This window comes from Cibotium barometz, chromosome 30 (genome assembly GCF_041138505.1).
Source record: "Cibotium barometz isolate CiBa-2024 chromosome 30, ASM4113850v1, whole genome shotgun sequence".
NCBI classification, from domain to species: Eukaryota; Viridiplantae; Streptophyta; class Polypodiopsida; order Cyatheales; family Cibotiaceae; genus Cibotium; species Cibotium barometz.
This window is the reverse complement of record NC_141075.1, coordinates 10,600,464-10,619,819: the sequence shown is the minus strand read 5'-3', so window position 1 is coordinate 10,619,819 and position 19,356 is coordinate 10,600,464. Positions and strand designations below refer to the sequence as shown.

The window sequence follows — 19,356 nt, the reverse complement described above, 5'->3', positions numbered from 1 at the left end:
TATATTGTTTCAATATAGCAGCAATGTATCATATATACTATTTCTATATAGCACTATATAAGAGAATTGTGTTCTATGTGGTGTTGTAATATGCAATATAGAATTGATTATTCTCTCAATTTCTTTAATAAATGAAATTCAAGTCAACATTACCAGAGGCAAAAATTGGGCAACATTGTTTTGAGCATTCTTTGTGTGCAAGTTGAAGGATATGAACACATGTTGTTGCATTTCCTATGTTCAAATGCTATACTTAAAGGAAGCCATAAATCGGCTTCATATGGAGGCATTTGGATTACATAATGTTATATAGTTCTATATAGCAATAGTATAGATTCTGTTATATGGTATAAAGTGCTCTATAGTATATATAACACTATATAGTACATTATATATATTGTTATATAGTTCTATATAGCAATAGTATATATTATGTTATGTGGTATAAAGTGCTCTATAGTATATATATATTACATTATATATGTTGTGCTAGATATGTGCTATATAGTGGTAGTGTTATATAACTATATAGTGCAATAAAAGTATATATATATGTGTTATATATATGTACTATATAGTGCTATATAGTAACATTGATATAACTATAACATCATATATAGTAACATTGATATAACTATAACATCATATATAGTGCTATATAGTAACATTGATATAACTATAACATCATATATAGTGCTATATAGCAATAGTAAATATTGTATGTATAGTGGCATATACTACTTTAGAGTAGCTGTCTCAGTGCTAATAAAAAGTGGAATGAAGTATTATATAGTGATATAGTGCTACTATACATTGTTATATGTCAAAAGTATTATATAAATATATAATAGGTGCTATATATATTGAGTAATATATATGTGCTATATAGTGCTACATTTAATATATATAGTACTATAGTGCTATATATATTATGGTATACGTTATAGGGATGTATAGTAAATAGTGTTATATAACTCTATATATGTGTTATATAACTATAACACTATATAGTACTATATAGTATAACATAGTGCTATTAATGCTAATAAATAGTGTTATATAATGGTATTATGAAGTACTATATACATAGTGGTATAGTGCCACTATACATTGCTATATAGCAATAGTGTTATATAACTATATAATAATGTGCTATATATATTGTGTTATCTATATGTGGTATATAGTACTAGTTACATATATATAGTACTATACAATGCTATATAGTAATAGCATATATTGTATGTATAGTTATCAGTGCTAATAAATAGTACTATATAGTGCTATATTGCTGCTACTATAAGCTGCTATATACAATGATATATAGTGGTATAAAGTACTATATAGTGGTGTAGTACCATTATACATTACTATACACAATAGTATATAGTGGTATAGTGCTATTATACAATGATAATAAAGTGTTGCTATTTAGTGCTATAGTGGTATGGTGATGTTTTACGGTGCTGTTAGCAGTCAATTCTAGTTACTTCTAAAGCATTGCTATAGTACTATAAATAGCAGTAAGTGGCTATCCATTATAAGGAATAACTTAGTCTCATTGATATGTGGAAGTCAATGGCTTGTGCTTAACACATAGCATTAATAGAATATAGAAGCTAAGGCCTACATTAGCATCCAATGGCATGTATTTAATATCAAAAAGAGTATAGTGGGTTACTTGCAATTCATTAAGATAATGTAGAGGGTGTACTATGTATTGCTTTGCTCCAATTTGTTAACGACAAACATCCTTCTTGTTGGGTGACACCCGTGTTTACTCTATACAAAATATGCTAACCAGATCCCTCATATCATATCAGTGCTCAAAATGTCATTACATTTTTTACCTTTGCACATATCCAAAGCTAGATCACTAGAACCATGTCCAACATCCTACATCCTACTCTTAGCTACATATAGATTTCTCTTGTGTATGTTTAATATTTTGGAAACCACATGCATGTTGAGGCCTTCCATTGCATTTACCACCATGTTCAAACTACTTCATTTGACAAAGAGTGTATATCGCATGTTCAAACTAGTTCGTTCAAACCTTATGCATGTTCAAACTACTTTGTTCAAACCTTATGCATGTTGAGGCCTTCCATTTCCTCCATTCCATTTACCACCATGTTTAATATAGATTTCTCTTGTGTATATTTTGGAAACCTTATGCATGTTGAGGCCTTCCATTTCCTCCATTGCATTTACCACCATGTTCAAACTACTTTGTTTGTGACAAAGAGTTCATCGTTTAATCTTGGATTCTTCACTATTTGTAAGGAGTTCCTAAAGGCTGAAACTTGAGAGGATTGTGAATCATGGTCCTCAATATATGATGCAATATAAGGATTGTTTAAAACATGGGACAATACTCCCTTCATACTCTCTCTATCAAAACTTGTTGTCTTTGTCAAGATTGTTTTTACAATACTGCTTGCAATTTTGTTCATCTTTGCATCATCAACATAGGAATCCTCTGTTCTCTTCCAAAGTTCCTACTCTCTTCTTCTTCTCTTCCTATGTTCTTGATTTCATCTTCTTTCATAGTCCCTTATGATTTCTAGCTCATGGGATGTGGAGGCATCTTGGCCAACAGAGGTATCCCCCCAGGTTGTGCATCACTCTCCAAATATTGAGCTATCTATCTATCCACTAGTAGAATAGAGAAGCCTTTGGGGGGACTTTTTATGATGATAGATTTTTAGCGAGAGATTTTTTGGAATTGGGCAAGTGGATTACAAAAATATTCCCTTCCTCCATCAAGAGAGAGGGGGAGGAAGAGAGAGAGAGAGGGAGAGAGGGAGAGACAGAGAGAGAGAGAGAGAGAGAGAGAGAGAGAGAGAGAGAGAGAGAGAGAGAGAGAGAACATGTCAACATTACATTCTCTAAATTGAGGTTGTTGCTACCAAGTGAAAATAAAAACAAGTTCATTCACATACAACTTCCAAATACAACTCTTTAGTCAGAACTGTTGTGTTTAAGATACTAATAAGAAGTACACAATCTTGTTTACTTCCATGGGCTTAGCCTTGTCCTCTGGGGTGGACGCACAAAGTAAGCAAATGGCGTTCATTCCCTTTTTCACTTCCTCAAGCAAGAGATGCTCAGACACATCATTAATAAAACCATGGGCTTGCCACATCTTAATTAAGCCCACCACTTTGGTCTTCACTCGAGAAATATCATCATCACTACCATAAAGTGGTAAGGATGTAAGGCCTTTCCATGCTTGTGCACCATCTATGGTCTTTTTCTTGACCTCCACATTGGTGGCCTCCCTCATGATATGCTCAGCAACAAATTCAATGCTAACGTTTGATAAGGCCATCTCAATAGGGGTCCACAATGAGTAAAAAAAAGAAATGTATTAATTAGTGAAGGAGATGCTATTCCAAGGTCCTTTCCATTACGATTTAATTTAGAGACTGATTGCATGAAATAATTAAACGACAACCGTCACAATGAGTAAAAAAAAGAAATGTATTAATTAGTGAAGGAGATGCTATTCCAAGGTCCTTTCCATTACGATTTAATTTAGAGACTGGTTGCATGAAATAATTAAACGACAACCGTCACCGCTTCTCTCTCACCCGCGCATCTGTCCCTCCTCCTCGTGCAATTCAGCAACCTCCGCTTGGCGCCAGCCGTTCAATTCAACATTAGACGCTACGACGGTTGGCGGCCGTCGTTCGATTCAACAACTTCCTATAAGATACATTATTCATCCACATTCTCTAGAAGATTATAATAATGATCGAATAGATTATAACGTAGGGTGGTAGATTTTCACTGGGCGAATTTGAACGAATTCCTGCGTCGTGGATTAGTTTAACGCATGCAAGAAACGTTAGTGCAGCCATGCGATTGAGGAGAGGATTAGTGGATGTGTCCGAATTAGGGCTGGATTAGAGTTAATGCAATACATTAATTTAAGCTTGCTTTGTGTCTGTTCTACAAGACATTAATTAGAATTAATGGGAAGCAAAAAGGGCCGCAGATACCTTGATGATGCTATTTATTTGAGCGCAGGCGTCTTGAGCAAATTATTAATCCGTCGCAGATACCTTCATGATGCTATTGAGCGCAGGCGTCTTGAGCAAATTATTAATTGAAGCAAAAAAATAAATAAAAATAGAAATCAAGAGTCTCAAGGACTGGATCTGTTGGATGTGAAAAGAAAATTAGCAAAATTGGAAATTGCATAGTTACTATCATAATGCGAATTATGTATGTGATTAAAGATGCAAGGATCTTAATGAAAAATTCAGGAATGTTACACGAGCTGTTTTCGGGGCAAAAAAAAGGAGGGTGGCGGCGGAGATGGAGACGGAGATGGAGACGGAGGGTGGCTGCAATTATTTTTTTAATTACTTTGTTTTCATTATTATTATTTTTTTGTCCATATATATATTATGGTTGTTTTAATGACTCTAAAGAACCGACACAATCAGCGTGCGATTGTTCCAGATTGTTCTCACAGGCGTGGGCGAGACAGCAGTTAGCGGTGTGCCGCAATCGCTCTACAGTCGTTTAATTCAGCAACTTCTTGTAAGAGACCTTATTGAAATTTTTTTTATTTATATTTAAAAAATATAAATTTCATCTCTTTTGACCCAAATGAGATCCGTCGGTTTAGTGAACAGAACCAACACAATCAGCGGGCGATTGACTATATGTATTCTGAATTATTAACTTATTTTTTCTTTTTTATTATGTAGTGAAATGTCAAAAATGAAAAAAAGAGCAAGAGAATCAACGACTGGAAAATTTATAAATTCAACTATTGAAAGCCATGAAGTTTCAAGCATGGAATCTAAGAAGAATCGTGGAAGACCAAAGAAGTTATCTAATGAAGATGCAATGTTAGATCAATCCAATGTCAGCTTGAAAGTACTTGAGCTAAGTGTGACTATATCATTAGGTGGTAGTGACATTGATGAAGCATTACTAAATAATCTTCATGATTTTATCACTAAAGAATGCCTTGCTGGTAGTTGCTCATTGGAAAGAGGAGGCACAGTTTTCCATTTACACTATCAAATGGTCATTAGAATTCATGCAAAGTCAATAATTGCAGTAAATAAGCTCATCAAAAAGTATCTTGGATGGGATAAGAATAATCCAATTGGTGGCATTGTAATGTGTAGAGCATTAAGACAGAAAAACATGCACACATTTCATGGTATGATAGGCTATTGTATGAAAGATATTGATAAGCCTCATTATAAAAATGTGTCACATAATATTAGTGCTGAAGATATTTCAAAGGGAATAGAAATTTACATGCAATATGGTGCAGATGATTTGAAGAACAAAGTTTGTCTTACTCCAACAAACATTTTTGATAGAGCATTGATGTTTTGGAAGTTCTATTTAAAGCATCCTTTAGGCAATAATTTCTGCACCACCATTCATAAAATGATCAAGATAGGAAAGTACTACCCATCTTCTAATTGGATAACACCATATCAAGGAAGAGGAATGGAGCTTCAAAAAGTTGATGCTTTATGGAGGACAATGGTATACCCATCCAACACAACAATGAAAGATATCTATGATATTTTTATTAATAAACAAAATTTTGATGCTTCACATCCAAGATTAGATTGGTTTATGAACAGATGGAAAAGAAATGAGAATGAAGTTGACGATTTGAGGTATGCCTTTAATGAAGATGAAATAGTAGAGAATTCTTATAAGACAAATAAGCAAACAATTGAAATAATGGAGGAAGACCAAACACATAGACCGGGTAAAGAAATTGAAAAAGATAAAGACATTCCAATTGATATCGAAGTTGATGATAGTGACAATGAGGAGAACATCCACAAGCTAGAATATATTCCTTTATTACAGAAAAAAATATTGGTATTGTAATCACTTGAAATATCAATAAATGATATTTTTATTATGTTTTTCTCAAATGTGAATCCATAGGATTTTTTGTCTTGAAAAATAAAAAATATCTATGGTTTTCTTTTTGTCGTCTTCTTTTTGAATCGAGAGTTATATTTTTTTCTGAATAGGAGAGTGAATAGGAGGCTTGTGGGTGGTGTACTCTACTAACAATGCTTAGCTAAATGGTAAGTGACAAAGTGTTATGGAGCTTGTCTCTATATTTATAGGAGTGGGAGAGGTGCATAAAGAGTTATTCCTTGTAACTTTGCAACAAAAAAAACATATTTCTTCTTTTTTAATTATGATAATAAAGGCATCTTTCCTCATTTTATAGATCACAATAATAAAGGCATATTTTCATATTTTTTGGGGAAGAGTCAGTATGTATCTTTTCTTTTTGTACGTGCAATTTCATAAAAGCTTTCTTGCTTGCTTAAAGGCTTCATGTGATTTGTGGCATGCTTCTCTCTCTCCCTCCTTCTTTCCCTCTCATTTCCCTAAGATTTCTAAACATTTAATGCTCGTAACATGATTACCATTGATCACAACAAGAATTCAATATCCTCCTACCTCGAGAGTATGACACTCTACCTCCTCGTGCATCATACAAGGGTTGAAAATTTTGTTGTTGTGGTCATCAATCTTTCCAACCACATCTATTTATACGACCTCTAGATGAGGATATCCACCTGCTTCTTGCACCTTTTTGTGTGTAAAATGCATGATCCCTTGCATGCCCCACTGTTACTCAATGATGTACCTAATCCAAGCTTCAACTCTTCCATAGTAAGAAATGAAATCAACTCTTCAAAGTCTTGGGGGTCACCACTTCTCACAATGATAGAAGTGTCGCAGTCTATTTTAGCCAAATTCCCATTATTTGCATGGTCAAATATCCCATGATCTTCAACATCATCCACATGATCAGGCTCATCGACATGCACATTCTCATTCCCATGAATTTCAGGGTCATGCCCAACATCAAGATGGTCAGATATCCCATGTTTTTCAACATCATATACATGCTCAGTAGCATGTTCCTCTACATCATCTAGATGATGAGGCTCATTGACATGCACATGTTCATTCCCATGAATTTCAGTGTCATTCCCAACATCCACATGATTAGATATCCCATGATGTTCAATATCATATGCATGCTCAGTAGCATGTTCCTCCACAACATCCACATGATCAAGATCATTGGCACCCATGATCCACAACTGTTCTTCGCTTCTTTAAATGGTAGTGTTCGGCACTCATAAATTTCACCTCCAAGCCTTTAACTCTCTATAATGTTTCTCTTCTTTTTGCCGACATTGCCATGCTTTGTGAAAGTAGAAACTATTCACAAAACGACCATTTCTGGCAAGCCACCTATCATCGCGGGGTTTGATTTTTTTGCGAGCTTTATTTGGCGAGCTTTTTGGAGATAAGATAGTTTTATGCGAGCTTGTAAGAAAAATGATACATTTTGGTGAGCTTTTATATAGTAAGTATTTATGAAAGAGAAATAAATACATTCACATACATACATACATATATACATGCATATTCTCAAACATACCTACCTACCTACCTACCTTTCTACATATATACATACATATATACATACATACATATATACACACATGTGTACAATACATACATACATGCTTGCATGCATACTCCCAAACATATACATGCATGCATACATACATACCTACATACCTACCTACATACCTACATACCTACCTACCTACCTTCCTACATATAAACACACATTTTATGTCAAAGAAACTTAAATATGGGCACAAACATACCTATCTATGTACCTTTCTTCCAATACATACAATTTATGTGACAAGGATACTTTAACTTTTCATGCATACTCAAAGACCAATATTTATTTCAACACAAGTTAAAAAAACAAGTATACCCGGTTCATATTTTCTTACAAAAAGATTGAGTTCACATTTCCTTACAAGAAGATATATGGTTGGTACAACTCCTTTACCATAGCGTCGCAAGCTACCTATAATAAGACTTTAGAGTACGTGATAGTATACTCCATCCCAAAGCAAGACAAAAATATTGGGTTCAAATTTTCTTACTGTTTGGAATTAGGGTTGCAGGAAAGCACACAAAGCTTGGAGAAGAAGAAGCAAGAATGCACACAACACAAAGTGTATTAGATTGTGTCAATGTACAAAAGATAAGTTAGCCCTAGAAGGATGGGCAAATATACAAGCCGGGGGAAAAAACCTCCTAAAGAGGGAAAAAGTGCCCTGGCGGTCCTAAGTGTGTTCACACACATCACTGCCTACATATATATGGCAACAAATCCCCCCTAGGAGTGATGGTATGAACGAGAGCTGGCACTCATGTATAGGGGAGTGCCATGCCCGAAGTAGATCAGTCCACAAAGGGGAGCAAGCCCAAAGCTTTGCGGAAAGCTTCAAACTTCTCACGAGGAAGCGCCTTTGTGAAAAGATCGGCGAGGTTGTCCTGTGTTGGCACATAGGCCAAGCTGATCTCTCCTGCTGAGAGTCTCTCCCTGACATAGTGATAATGCACCTCAATGTGCTTTGTGCGAGCATGAAAAACTAGGTTTCTCGCAACTGCCAATGCGCTCTGACTGTCAGTGTAGATAGAGGTGGCAGACTCCTGTCCAACACCCAAATCAGCCATAAGCCGTCTGAGCCACACACACTCAACCGTAGTAGCTGTGAAAGCTGCCATGTACTCAGCTTCACAACTAGAAGTGGCCACAGTAGGTTGCTTCTTGCTCAACCAAGATATGCGAGGTTGTCCTGTGTTGGCACATAGGCCAAGCTGATCTCTCCTGCTGAGAGTCTCTCCCTGACATAGTGATAATGCACCTCAATGTGCTTTGTGCGAGCATGAAAAACTGGGTTTCTCGCAACTGCCAATGCGCTCTGACTGTCAGTGTAGATAGAGGTGGTGGCAGACTCTTGTCCAACACCCAAATCAGCCATAAGCCGTCTGAGCCACACACACTCAACCGTAGCTGTGAAAGCTGCCCTGTACTCAGCTTCACAACTAGAAGTGGCCACAGTAGGTTGCTTCTTGCTCAACCAAGATATGCATGAGCTACCGAGCATGAAACAAAAACCACTTGTGGACACTCTTGTGTCATAGCAACCAGCCCAATCTGAGTCTGAAAAAGCATGTAAATCTGGCGGCAACGATCCCCCCTTGGGATAAAACAACCCAAGATGTATGGTGCCACTCAAGTAGCGAAAGATGCGTTTAACTGCCTTCCAATGCTGAGACCCTGGGCTATGCATAAACCTGCTCACCTGTGAGACTGCAAACTGAATGTCCGGCCTCGTAATGCATACATAAATGAGGCAACCAACAGCTAGAGTGTGACATCAAAGTGATCTCTAGCATCATGAAGACTCAACTTCAAACTTGTCTCCATTGGAGTAGCAATAGGCTTGCAGTCTTCAAGGCCAAATCTTCGCAACAATGTCTCAATATACTTTGTCTGACACAAAGCAATACCTCCATCACACTGCTTAAATTGTATCCCCAAATAATAATGCAAATGCCCCAAATCTGACATCTCAAAAGAGGCATTCAAATCAGCCTTAAAATCAGCAATATGACTCTCATTTGGTCCTGTGAGCAGCATGTCATCGACATAGAGAGCAATGATTAGATGTACATCATCCACATGTTTAACATACAAAGTGCTTTCTGTTGGACTATTTTGAAAACCATGTGCAGTCAAATATGCATGTATCTTTTCATACCAAGCTCGTGGAGCTTGCTTTAAACCATATAAAGCCTTTTTCAACCTGCACACTTTGTTTTCCTGCCCTCTTTGAACAAAACCACGAGGCTGTGATACATACACCTCCGCATGCAAATCTCCATTCAAGAACGCAGTCTTTATGTCCAGCTGATGTACATTCCAACCATTATGAGCTGCCAATGCACAAATGCTACGAATGGTAGTCATACGACAAGTGGGAGCAAAGGTCTCATCAAAATCAATGCCCTTTTCTTGAGCATAACCCTTTGCAACGAGTCTAGCCTTATAGCGATCAACACTGCCATCTGGTTTTCGTTTCAATTTAAAAACCCACTTACATCCAATGGCCTTTTTACCAATAGGCAAATCACACAAAGACCATGTACCATTCTTCATTATAGCATCATATTCACTTTGCATTGCAGCCAACCAATTTTTTGAATTTTGTGCCTCATCAAATGAAAGAGGTTCTTCCTCTTCACACATACTAGACACAGCCAAAGCATAACAATCTGATGCATAAGAGGCATGCTGAAAACCTGAACGAGTACGACTAGTCATAGGTGCATCAATCTTACTATCACGCAAGGTTTGCACCAGCCATTTAGGCATACCTCTAGCCTACTCATTTTCAGCCCTATCCTCATGAATTACATCCTGTAAATCTGCATCAGAAATAGGCTGATCTATGATGTCATTTGAAATCTGCATAGGCTGAATATTTGCCTCATTAGGACTTACATTTGAATTCCCACCTGTAAAGAGAGGCAACAATGTATCAAATACATCCCGTGAGCTCACACCTGTCTCTTTGGTACATGATAACAAAGGCTGCACAGCATCTTCCACAAAAACAACATCTCGACTAATCAAGATACGCTTTGACTGCGGATGATACAATCTGTAACCCTTGCTCTCAGCACTGTAACCAACAAAAATGCATTTGACAGCCTTATCATCCAATTTTCTGCGTTGTTGCACAGGCACTAAAGCATAGGCCAAGCAACCAATAGAAGGCTTCCTATGCCATGCCAAGCTTCGTATGGAGTAATAGACTACAAGGCCTTAGTGGGACACCTGTTGAGTACATATGCAGCACACATGACAGCCTCAAGCCAAAACGCATGTGGCAAAGCATGCATGTACATGTGCAAGCAAGTCCATGTGCATATGCAAGTGCTATTTTATACGATAATATTTTTTTTCCTAGAAAAAATTGATGCATGTGTGATCAGAATGGGTTGAAATTTATTATGTGCATAGACCATATAGTTTACATGTCTTAGAGATAAATATAAGCCCTATCAAAGGCCTATAGGGCCCTTGTCCAAAGGCTCGTGTGTAGAGGCCTTCTTTTTTTAATAGCAGGTCTATACACGACGCGAGCCTTCGGACAAGGGCCCTATAGACCTCTAAGATGGGGTTGATATTTTATCTAGGAGGGTGTTCCATGATACTTATATGTACACATAAAATTAGAGCTCATTCTGATAAGGAAAACTATTTTTAAAAATTAAAAAGTATCAAATTTATGTGATGAGCTAATTTGGAAAATATATAAATTTTCATCTAGAAGTATGGAAGTAACCCTCATTTCACCTCATTTCATCTCATTTCTCATCTTTCATTTCTCTCTCTCACCTCCAAGAGCATGGCTCACACCAAGAAAACTACTAAGAGAGTTTGGCTCCCCAAGAGGTGGGACGTGGAGTACCCCCCAACCACCACGGCAGCAACATCGTAAAAGCATAGGTGGAGGCCTGGCACTACTGTGGCTCTCCATGAGATTAGGAAATACCAAAAGATGGTGAACCTGCTCATACCAAAGCTCTCCTTCCAACGTGTGGTGCGAGAGATCATGCAGAATCTGCAAGACCGTCGTGATAGGAGGTTCTGGACTCACGCAGCATCAAGCCCACTACCTACACTTCCCAGCCTCTGATGGGCATAGGATCATACATGTGGGATCTACATATTGTAAAGGCCCTATATATCAAATTTGGGGAGAGCAACTAGTAAAAGGAGATAACTTTTCTGCTTCTTCAAGCTCCTTATGTAAGGGTGCCTCCAGATCTGCTCCTGGAATGGGTCTGCCATCATCCGACTAGACCATAGGGTCGCATGCTATGGTCGAGGTCCAAAGAGTTCATTCTGCAAGCGCTAGAACTCTTCATTTGAGATCTAATATTGAGGAGTTGCATCCTCAATCTCCTTCTGGACGGCAATGATAGCAGAGATATCACTACTTTCATCATATCGCCCTACCTCATCAACCTGTGGTAAAGCTTCTTGGTAATCAAAGTCCAAAAATTATCACTGGCATCTCGCACAAGTACACTATATAGTTCCTCCTCCCTCAAGTCCAAGAGCTCCAACACATCCTGCATGAGGAGGTACTCTACCCCTTCGATGTTGAGGGCACTCAATGAAGCTAGTGGTGGGTCGGTGACTTTGGGTTTCACTAGGCTGGATGGATGTAAGCACCATGCGAGAGCTCTTTGCGGCCTCAATGGACAGGGTCGAGAGTGGTCTCCTCTGGCTCTGTGTCTATGTATTCCACTAGAGGGAGATCTTGGATGTCATCATCCTCTAGCTCTTAAACATCAGAGTTCAAGATGTAAATAGCAAAAGCAATATCCCAAGTAATGAGATCGAGTGGGATGTGCTCTTCATAGGAGGTTGCGAGATAGTGGTAGTGTGGAAATCTTGTCCAACATGAGCTAGAGCTCTATTCACTGCCTTCTGGATCCACTCTTCATGCTGAAGAGGAACTCCAAAGGAATCCAACTCAAGGTGGAATTTGGGATAGAGTAGGTGAACTCATCGATTGCATCGCAAAATGCAGCTAGCAAGGTGGAGTTTGGGTCTAAGGTGGAGATGACAACCTCGAGGTCTAAACTCTTGCAAAACCTAAGGTAGATCTAGTCCCCAAGGTGAGCATAGAGAGTGCTGCTAATCCACGACGCCGACGAAAGCAGGGGAGGCGGCCATGATGGGTAGTGGGAAGAGCTAGAGCTAGCACACAAAGGGAGAGCTAGAGAATAGATAGTATAAATGAGTTTGATCTATAACTTATACTCATATTTATACTTACACTTAAATTTATAATATTTATAATAAATTTATACTTGTGTTTATTATATTACTTACAAATATCTATAAACTTATATTTATTTGTATACCTTATGTTTATACTCTAGTAAAATATAATAAATAATAAATCATACTTCTATTTCACATTACATTATATTATTATTATTATTATATTATATTATCTACATAGTTACTTATATTATTATTTACACTTAAATATATACTTAAAGTTATATTTATTTTTAAACTTATATCTATAGACTTAAAAATTAATGACACTTCATTAAAATATAACAAATCATAAAAATATATTTATATTTCTAGCATAATTAATTATATTATTATTTACACTTAAATATATATAGTTATATTTATATTTACGTTTGTACTTACTTATACTTATCATTATTTTCTTACATATTAAAGGGTTTGAAACACAATAGACTTAAAAAACCACAACATATGAAAATGAAGAAAAATTAAATTTACAACACTTTTAGAGAAACAACTTCTTATATTCAGTTTTAGAAGAATAAGAATTACATTGACTCCACAATCTCAAGGATGTGTGGAGCAACACACTGCTTGCATGTTTTGCAATGTTTACTTCGACTCCGAACCTTCCTACCATCCAACTTAAAATAGAAATTACAAGGGGGATTATTGGACATAAGTTGGATTTCCTGCCTCAGAAAACTAAGGGGCCAATGACTCTCTACATTAATTCTTAAAGGGTCATGACCCTCGCAAAGAATAACCACATCAATGAGTGATGAATGTGTGCCATCTCGCATTTCTTGGTCCAAGCCACTCCCCTCGAAGAAGTCGCCAACTCCTATACTTTGAAGCGAATGCACAAAGTTTGTCTTGCAATGAAGTACCTGTCATAAAAAACAAACAACAACCAACATAAAAACATAAAATCAACAATCAACATTCAACAATCAACAATTAGTGTCTTGTAATGAAGTACTTATGAATAAAAACCATCAACAATCAACATAAGTGCAATCTTACCTAAAGGTAACATCTGACACAGTAATTCTGCACTCAATGATATCATCGTGGTGAGTTCTTGAGATGCCATGACTCACCTAGTAACTGAGTCATCCAATCCTCAGATGGGCACTTGCATTGATAAGTAATCTTAGTTTTCTTAACAAACCAAATGGTACAAATCAACTTAGATGCACGCCTATGGATGGTTTCATGGCAACATGAACATCAATTTTTATCTTTACCCTACATGCTTCTGACATGTCTAAGCTAGGATCATACCATTCCTGGCTAGACAATGGTGGTAGTGGAATATACTCCAAACTATGTCTCTCCACATCATACACTGAATCATAAAAGTAAACATTCTGAGATGCCAATTCGCTTACACTCTTGTTGTCATAGATCAAGGCACCTATCTCTGTATGTAAAACTTTTAGCTTTCCACTAAAACATTCTACATTCTACCATTCATGCAGAGTGGATGGGTATAAAGCTGCAAGCAACTAAATGCTTGTATTAAAACTCTATCTAATAACCATGGAATCAAAGCACAAGAACACAAAGCACAGAGATATAAACTTATTGTTAGGCTTATGTCTTTCACTGAAGTTATCATGATGCACTTGAATCTCTTTGTGCATATAAACATGTTGAATGAAAACCTCTGTTATTGTACTCATACCATTTGTGTGTCTCCTGAACTCTATGATTCTACCTTTTCATTGCTTGTTGGGGTTTGTGTGGTGACATCTTTGAGCTTGACCTTGAAATTGCCACCACGAGTACTTGGTCGCATTAAAATCCAATTTAACTTACTATACTGATCAGGGATCCAGTTGCTTTCATCATCTCTCTTGTTAAACACCTCCACTATGTGAATATTATTGATATTCCTCCTCCTTGAAGACATCTAAATTAATAAATCTAAACTGCATGATTAATAAATATATATGTTACATTGTAAGCGATAAATAAAGATTAGAATAATAATAAATAAACAACAACTTACTGCTTTGATTTACACAACCTTGTTGCTTTGATTTACACAACCTTGGTGCTCCTATGGAAATAAACATAAACACATCAAGACAAAACATTAACAAACCCTAAACCTATGATCATTACTCACATCAAGACAAAACATAGACAAACCCTAAACCTATGATCCTTACTGTTGTATTTTATGCCACTTGAAATCATTACTGTGTAGAGAAGTTTGTTAATCTCTACAAATAAAGATTAAAACAACAAGAAATAAATAGCAACTTACTGCTCACAACCTTGTTGCTCCTGTGAAAATAAACAGCAACACATCAAGATAAAACATAAACAGATCCTAAACTTATGATCATTACTGTGGTATTTTATGCCACTCCAAATCATTACTATGCAAAGAAGATTGTAAGCAACAAATAAAGATTAAAACACAAGAAATAAACAACAACTTACTGCTTTGATTTACATAACCTTGTTGCTCACAACCTTGCTCCTGTGAAAATAAACAGCAATACATCAAGACAAAACATAAACAAATCCTAAACCTATGATCATTTCTCACATTAAGACAAAACATAGACAATCCCTAAACATTTACTCACAAGAATTTGATGCCACTTCACATCAAGATAGCTATCTATGGTGCAGAGAAGAGAAAGTTCATGTGAGAAAATGGGCATAACTCACATACGAGGAGAGAGCTATAGTGGAGAACAACATACCTGTAAATTTTTGTGAAGAAAGAACCATAGTTACAAAAGATATGGCAAAATTAAATTCCGCCAAAAAAGGGAGAAAATGAAAAGGTAGTGAAATGCAAAAAGAGGGAAAGTAAAAAGTTAAATATAAAAAATGAAAAAAATGAAATTCGGTTTTCAAACTTCCATGTGATGACCACAAGGTACATCTGATATGAAAGAATAATTTATGACATGAAATTTGACATTTATATATTTTTTAAAGATATGGGCTCTATTATTTTATTGTCTTAAGAGATTTGGGCAAAGATATGATAAAAAGATCCATGTTACATGGATCTAGAATCCCAGCTCTCTCATTCGTCGGGCCAATCTTTTTTTATTTACTCCTTAAGGGGAAAAATGGAGAGTTCACATTTCTCCTAATGAATAGTCCGACCTCTATTATTAGTCTTAAGCAACTCCATGAGAATGAAAGAATTGAGGACACCCGGTCGGTAGCATCAGCGGCGGCGGCGGGGCAGGTGGCGGTAAGTTGCGCGATGATGGGGGGATTTTTTTTGCGAGCTTTTTTTGCCGAGCTTTTTGGAGCAATGAACAAGTAGTCCGAGCTTTGCAAAGGACCAAGAACTTACTATGAGCTTTGTAAAGGACCAAGAACTTACTTACATATAAATAACAAGCTTTGAAAAATCAACAATATAAATTTTAGTCTTGGGTGGTTGCAAGATGAGAGGGTACTCACTTTTGTTCACTCTCTCTAAAATTGGGACATCCATGCATCTCGGGCGGAGTACCTCGATCGTGATAGTGCCGCGAATTAAAAGACGACACGTGCCTCCCGAGCCTAAATCAACATATCTCGATCGAGATGCCAACTAATGCCACGCTAGCAGGTCCGGGTTTCCAGGCGTCATCCATGTCACCAATACATGTCACCGCCACCACAATATCTCGATCGAGATATCTATGCCACTCGGATCCACATCAGGGCCACGCTGTATCCCCGTAGGCATATTTGACTAGCACATCTCCATCGTCCACGTATCTCGAACGAGAAATTTACATCCAATCGTGACCATTCATTGTTCGAGGTAATGGGATACAATCTCCACCGTCCCCATATCTCGATCGAGATACTGAGTTCAAATCTCAGCCGTCCAAATATCTCGATCGAGATACAGAGATTCAATCTGCACCATCCAAATATCTCGATCGAGATACGTAGATGCAATATCCACCGTCCAATTATCTCGATCGAGATACGGAAACGCAATTTATACCGTCCATTCACGTACGTTGGAAGATGCGATCTCGGCTGTTTAAATATCTCGATCGAGGTATATAATGAATCTTGACCGTCGAGATACCTTGTCGTGGTAATGCCTTTAAATCGTGGCCGTCCATGTACCTCGAACGAGATAGTAATATCAAATCTCAGCCGTCGATCCTTCCCCAACCCTAAAATTAGGTGTGTATCTTGGCCGTATGTTGCACTAACCCTAATATCCAGAGCGTTAATCTTGCAAACCCTAAATTGCATGATGTTACCGAACCTCGATCGAGGTTATAAAATCGGAAAACTTTTTTTTTTGCCTCATTTTCACAAGTCGTTTTCACTCTCCTTGCTCTCTTGATTTGGATTAGTATTAGTGAGCCCATTAGCTTTGTTTTTAGCTTCATTAGTGCTACTTAGCACTAAGCATTAGACCCTTCACATTAGACCCTTCACATTGGACCCTTCACATTTGGCTTAGGTTTTAGCATGGAGGACCACGAGGAGGGCCACGAGGAGGGCCGCTCATCTATTGCGGACCTCATCGTGGAGATAGACCGCGAGTTAGCGGCTATCCGTAGAAGTGCTAGAGACACTCCATCTACATTACATATCGTGGCAGACTTGGAGGCGATGCTTGCGTCCCTTCGTAGCCTTCACGATATTGTTTATGTAGATGAGTGGATAGCCCACCATCGCACTGCTCCTGTGTCACATGGCCTGACATATCGTCAGGTCTGTGATCTTGCTCCTATTAGGGATGGAGCTTACCTAGATCTTTTCCTCGATAGTCGTGGGATGAGGCCTGGGGCGGGCAAGCCCCTCACTATTTCGCGGTGTTCACATCCTCGTATGGCGGCACATATCTATAGTCGATATGTTCCCGCATATGGGAGGATGCCGAACAACCGCCAGATTCCCATATACTTCGCAAAGCAGTTATATGCGGAGTTTGTCTTAGGGGAGGAGGTCGATTACACCAGCCATCGTCCGGGTGGTGGTGCTGGTCGAGGACGTCTCCAGGACCAGGGTAGGCGGCCTCCACCAGTCCTTCGTGTAGCACCTACCACAGATCCTTCATTTGTGCCATTGTCGACAGTAGAGGCTCTTGGCACGCAAGTCGGCATTGACGTACGGAGTACCACGGAGAGCATCCAGCACGTGGTGCGCCTATTCTCACGATCTATACCGACGACAGATGTGGAGGTATTTACATATATATTACGTCTTAAGTTTTTTTGGTCATTTATCTTCATGTTTATATGTACTTTTCTATATTTTTACATGAGCAGCATGGTTGATTGTGTCACGCAGGTTCCCACACCTACCACTGAGAGGCTCACTCAGGAGTTGGTAGAGGCGAGAGCGGAGATTGACCGCCTCCGAGCTGCATTACAGATGGCAGAGGCAGCTACTGCAGAGGCACAGCATCTGAGAGAGTCCGACATCCAGCAGGTAGGTTTCTCTTGCACGTAAAAGAGTTATAATTAAGGTCCTAAGTTATAAATTTCTTTAAGTAATACCTAATGAGAGACTAATCAATTATTTTAATGCTTTACTTTTTTGTGTAGGCTCGGACCGAGGTAGAGAGCTCCAGAGCTGAGGCACAGCATCATCAGATTATGGAGCAGATTGCCCAGCACAGGGCAGAGCAGATTGCCCAGCACAGGGCAGAGCAGCTGATGCTGCATGTTCGAGAGTATCGTAGATCCTCGGACGTGACAGTGCCTTACCTACCGTTATATCCACGGCCTGTCATTCACAGAGGTTTTTCGACGACCTCTCCCGCAGGATGCACCACCCTTCCTACGTGATGCGTGCTGCTGTTTATGTATCGAGGACATTGATAGTACAGGAGGATATGCCCTGGGATGTGGACATATTTTCCACTTGTCTTGCATCACCCAGGAGCTAGTCCGGTTCTCAGCATGCCCATCCTGCCGTGCACGCGTGGACCTAGCGACGTACAGGGTATTGGGCATCGATGATCTTCACCCAGGCCTTGTTCGAGTAGATGCCAGGACTGGCAGGCCTGTCAACTTTACATCAGCTATGGACTTGGGACTCGATGCCTTCGATGATAGAGCCCAGGAGCCTGAGGTGCCTCCTGAGATAGAGTGGAGCTCACATGAGTTCGACGCTTACCAGAGAGTCCTACATGAGAGCCAGGTCACAGCATATGAGCGCGTGGGTGGTGCTGGCCCTAGTGGGTGATGGTGCTAGCAGCAGTGCTGCTTCTCATGAGCAGCGTGTCCTTACAGCAAAGGAGCTTACACGAGCAGAGTGGCAGACACGCACCATTGCAGATTATAGATTTTGGGTTTACAGACAGAGGCGTCTTGCATTAGCACGACGTAGAGAGCGAGAGAGGGCCATAGCAGCTTTTGGGACTCGTGAGCTCCCGAGTACACCGGCACCAGCTCACGATCCTGCCTTTGAGGCAGACCTCCCCGCAGACATTCGACGACCCCCACAGTCGGCACAGCCTCCTCGACGTGCACAGCAGCCTCGACGCGCACGTCGACCGGCAGTTAGAGATGACGATTTTGATTGGGTTGCTGTTGATAGTGACTAAACTCAGACTAGCTGGGTTAGCTCACTTACATTGTACTTAGATTTTTGGGCAC

At 38.8% G+C, this 19,356-nt stretch overlaps 1 protein-coding gene across 1 annotated transcript; it reads left to right on the top strand.

Annotated features, from left to right (window-relative positions):
• Nucleotides 1–4,812: 4,812 nt before the first annotated feature.
• LOC147621144 (uncharacterized) lies at nucleotides 4,813–5,883 on the top strand. Its single transcript, XM_086823742.1, has one exon. It carries the CDS (start codon nucleotides 4,813–4,815, stop codon nucleotides 5,881–5,883), a length of 1,071 nt encoding a protein of 356 aa, XP_086679868.1.
• Nucleotides 5,884–19,356: the final 13,473 nt, after the last annotated feature.

What these genes read in the sequence shown, in the direction of transcription:
- LOC147621144 (XM_086823742.1), top strand. Translation starts at nt 4,813, where the DNA reads ATGGAATCTAAGAAGAATCGTGGAAGACCAAAGAAGTTATCTAATGAA.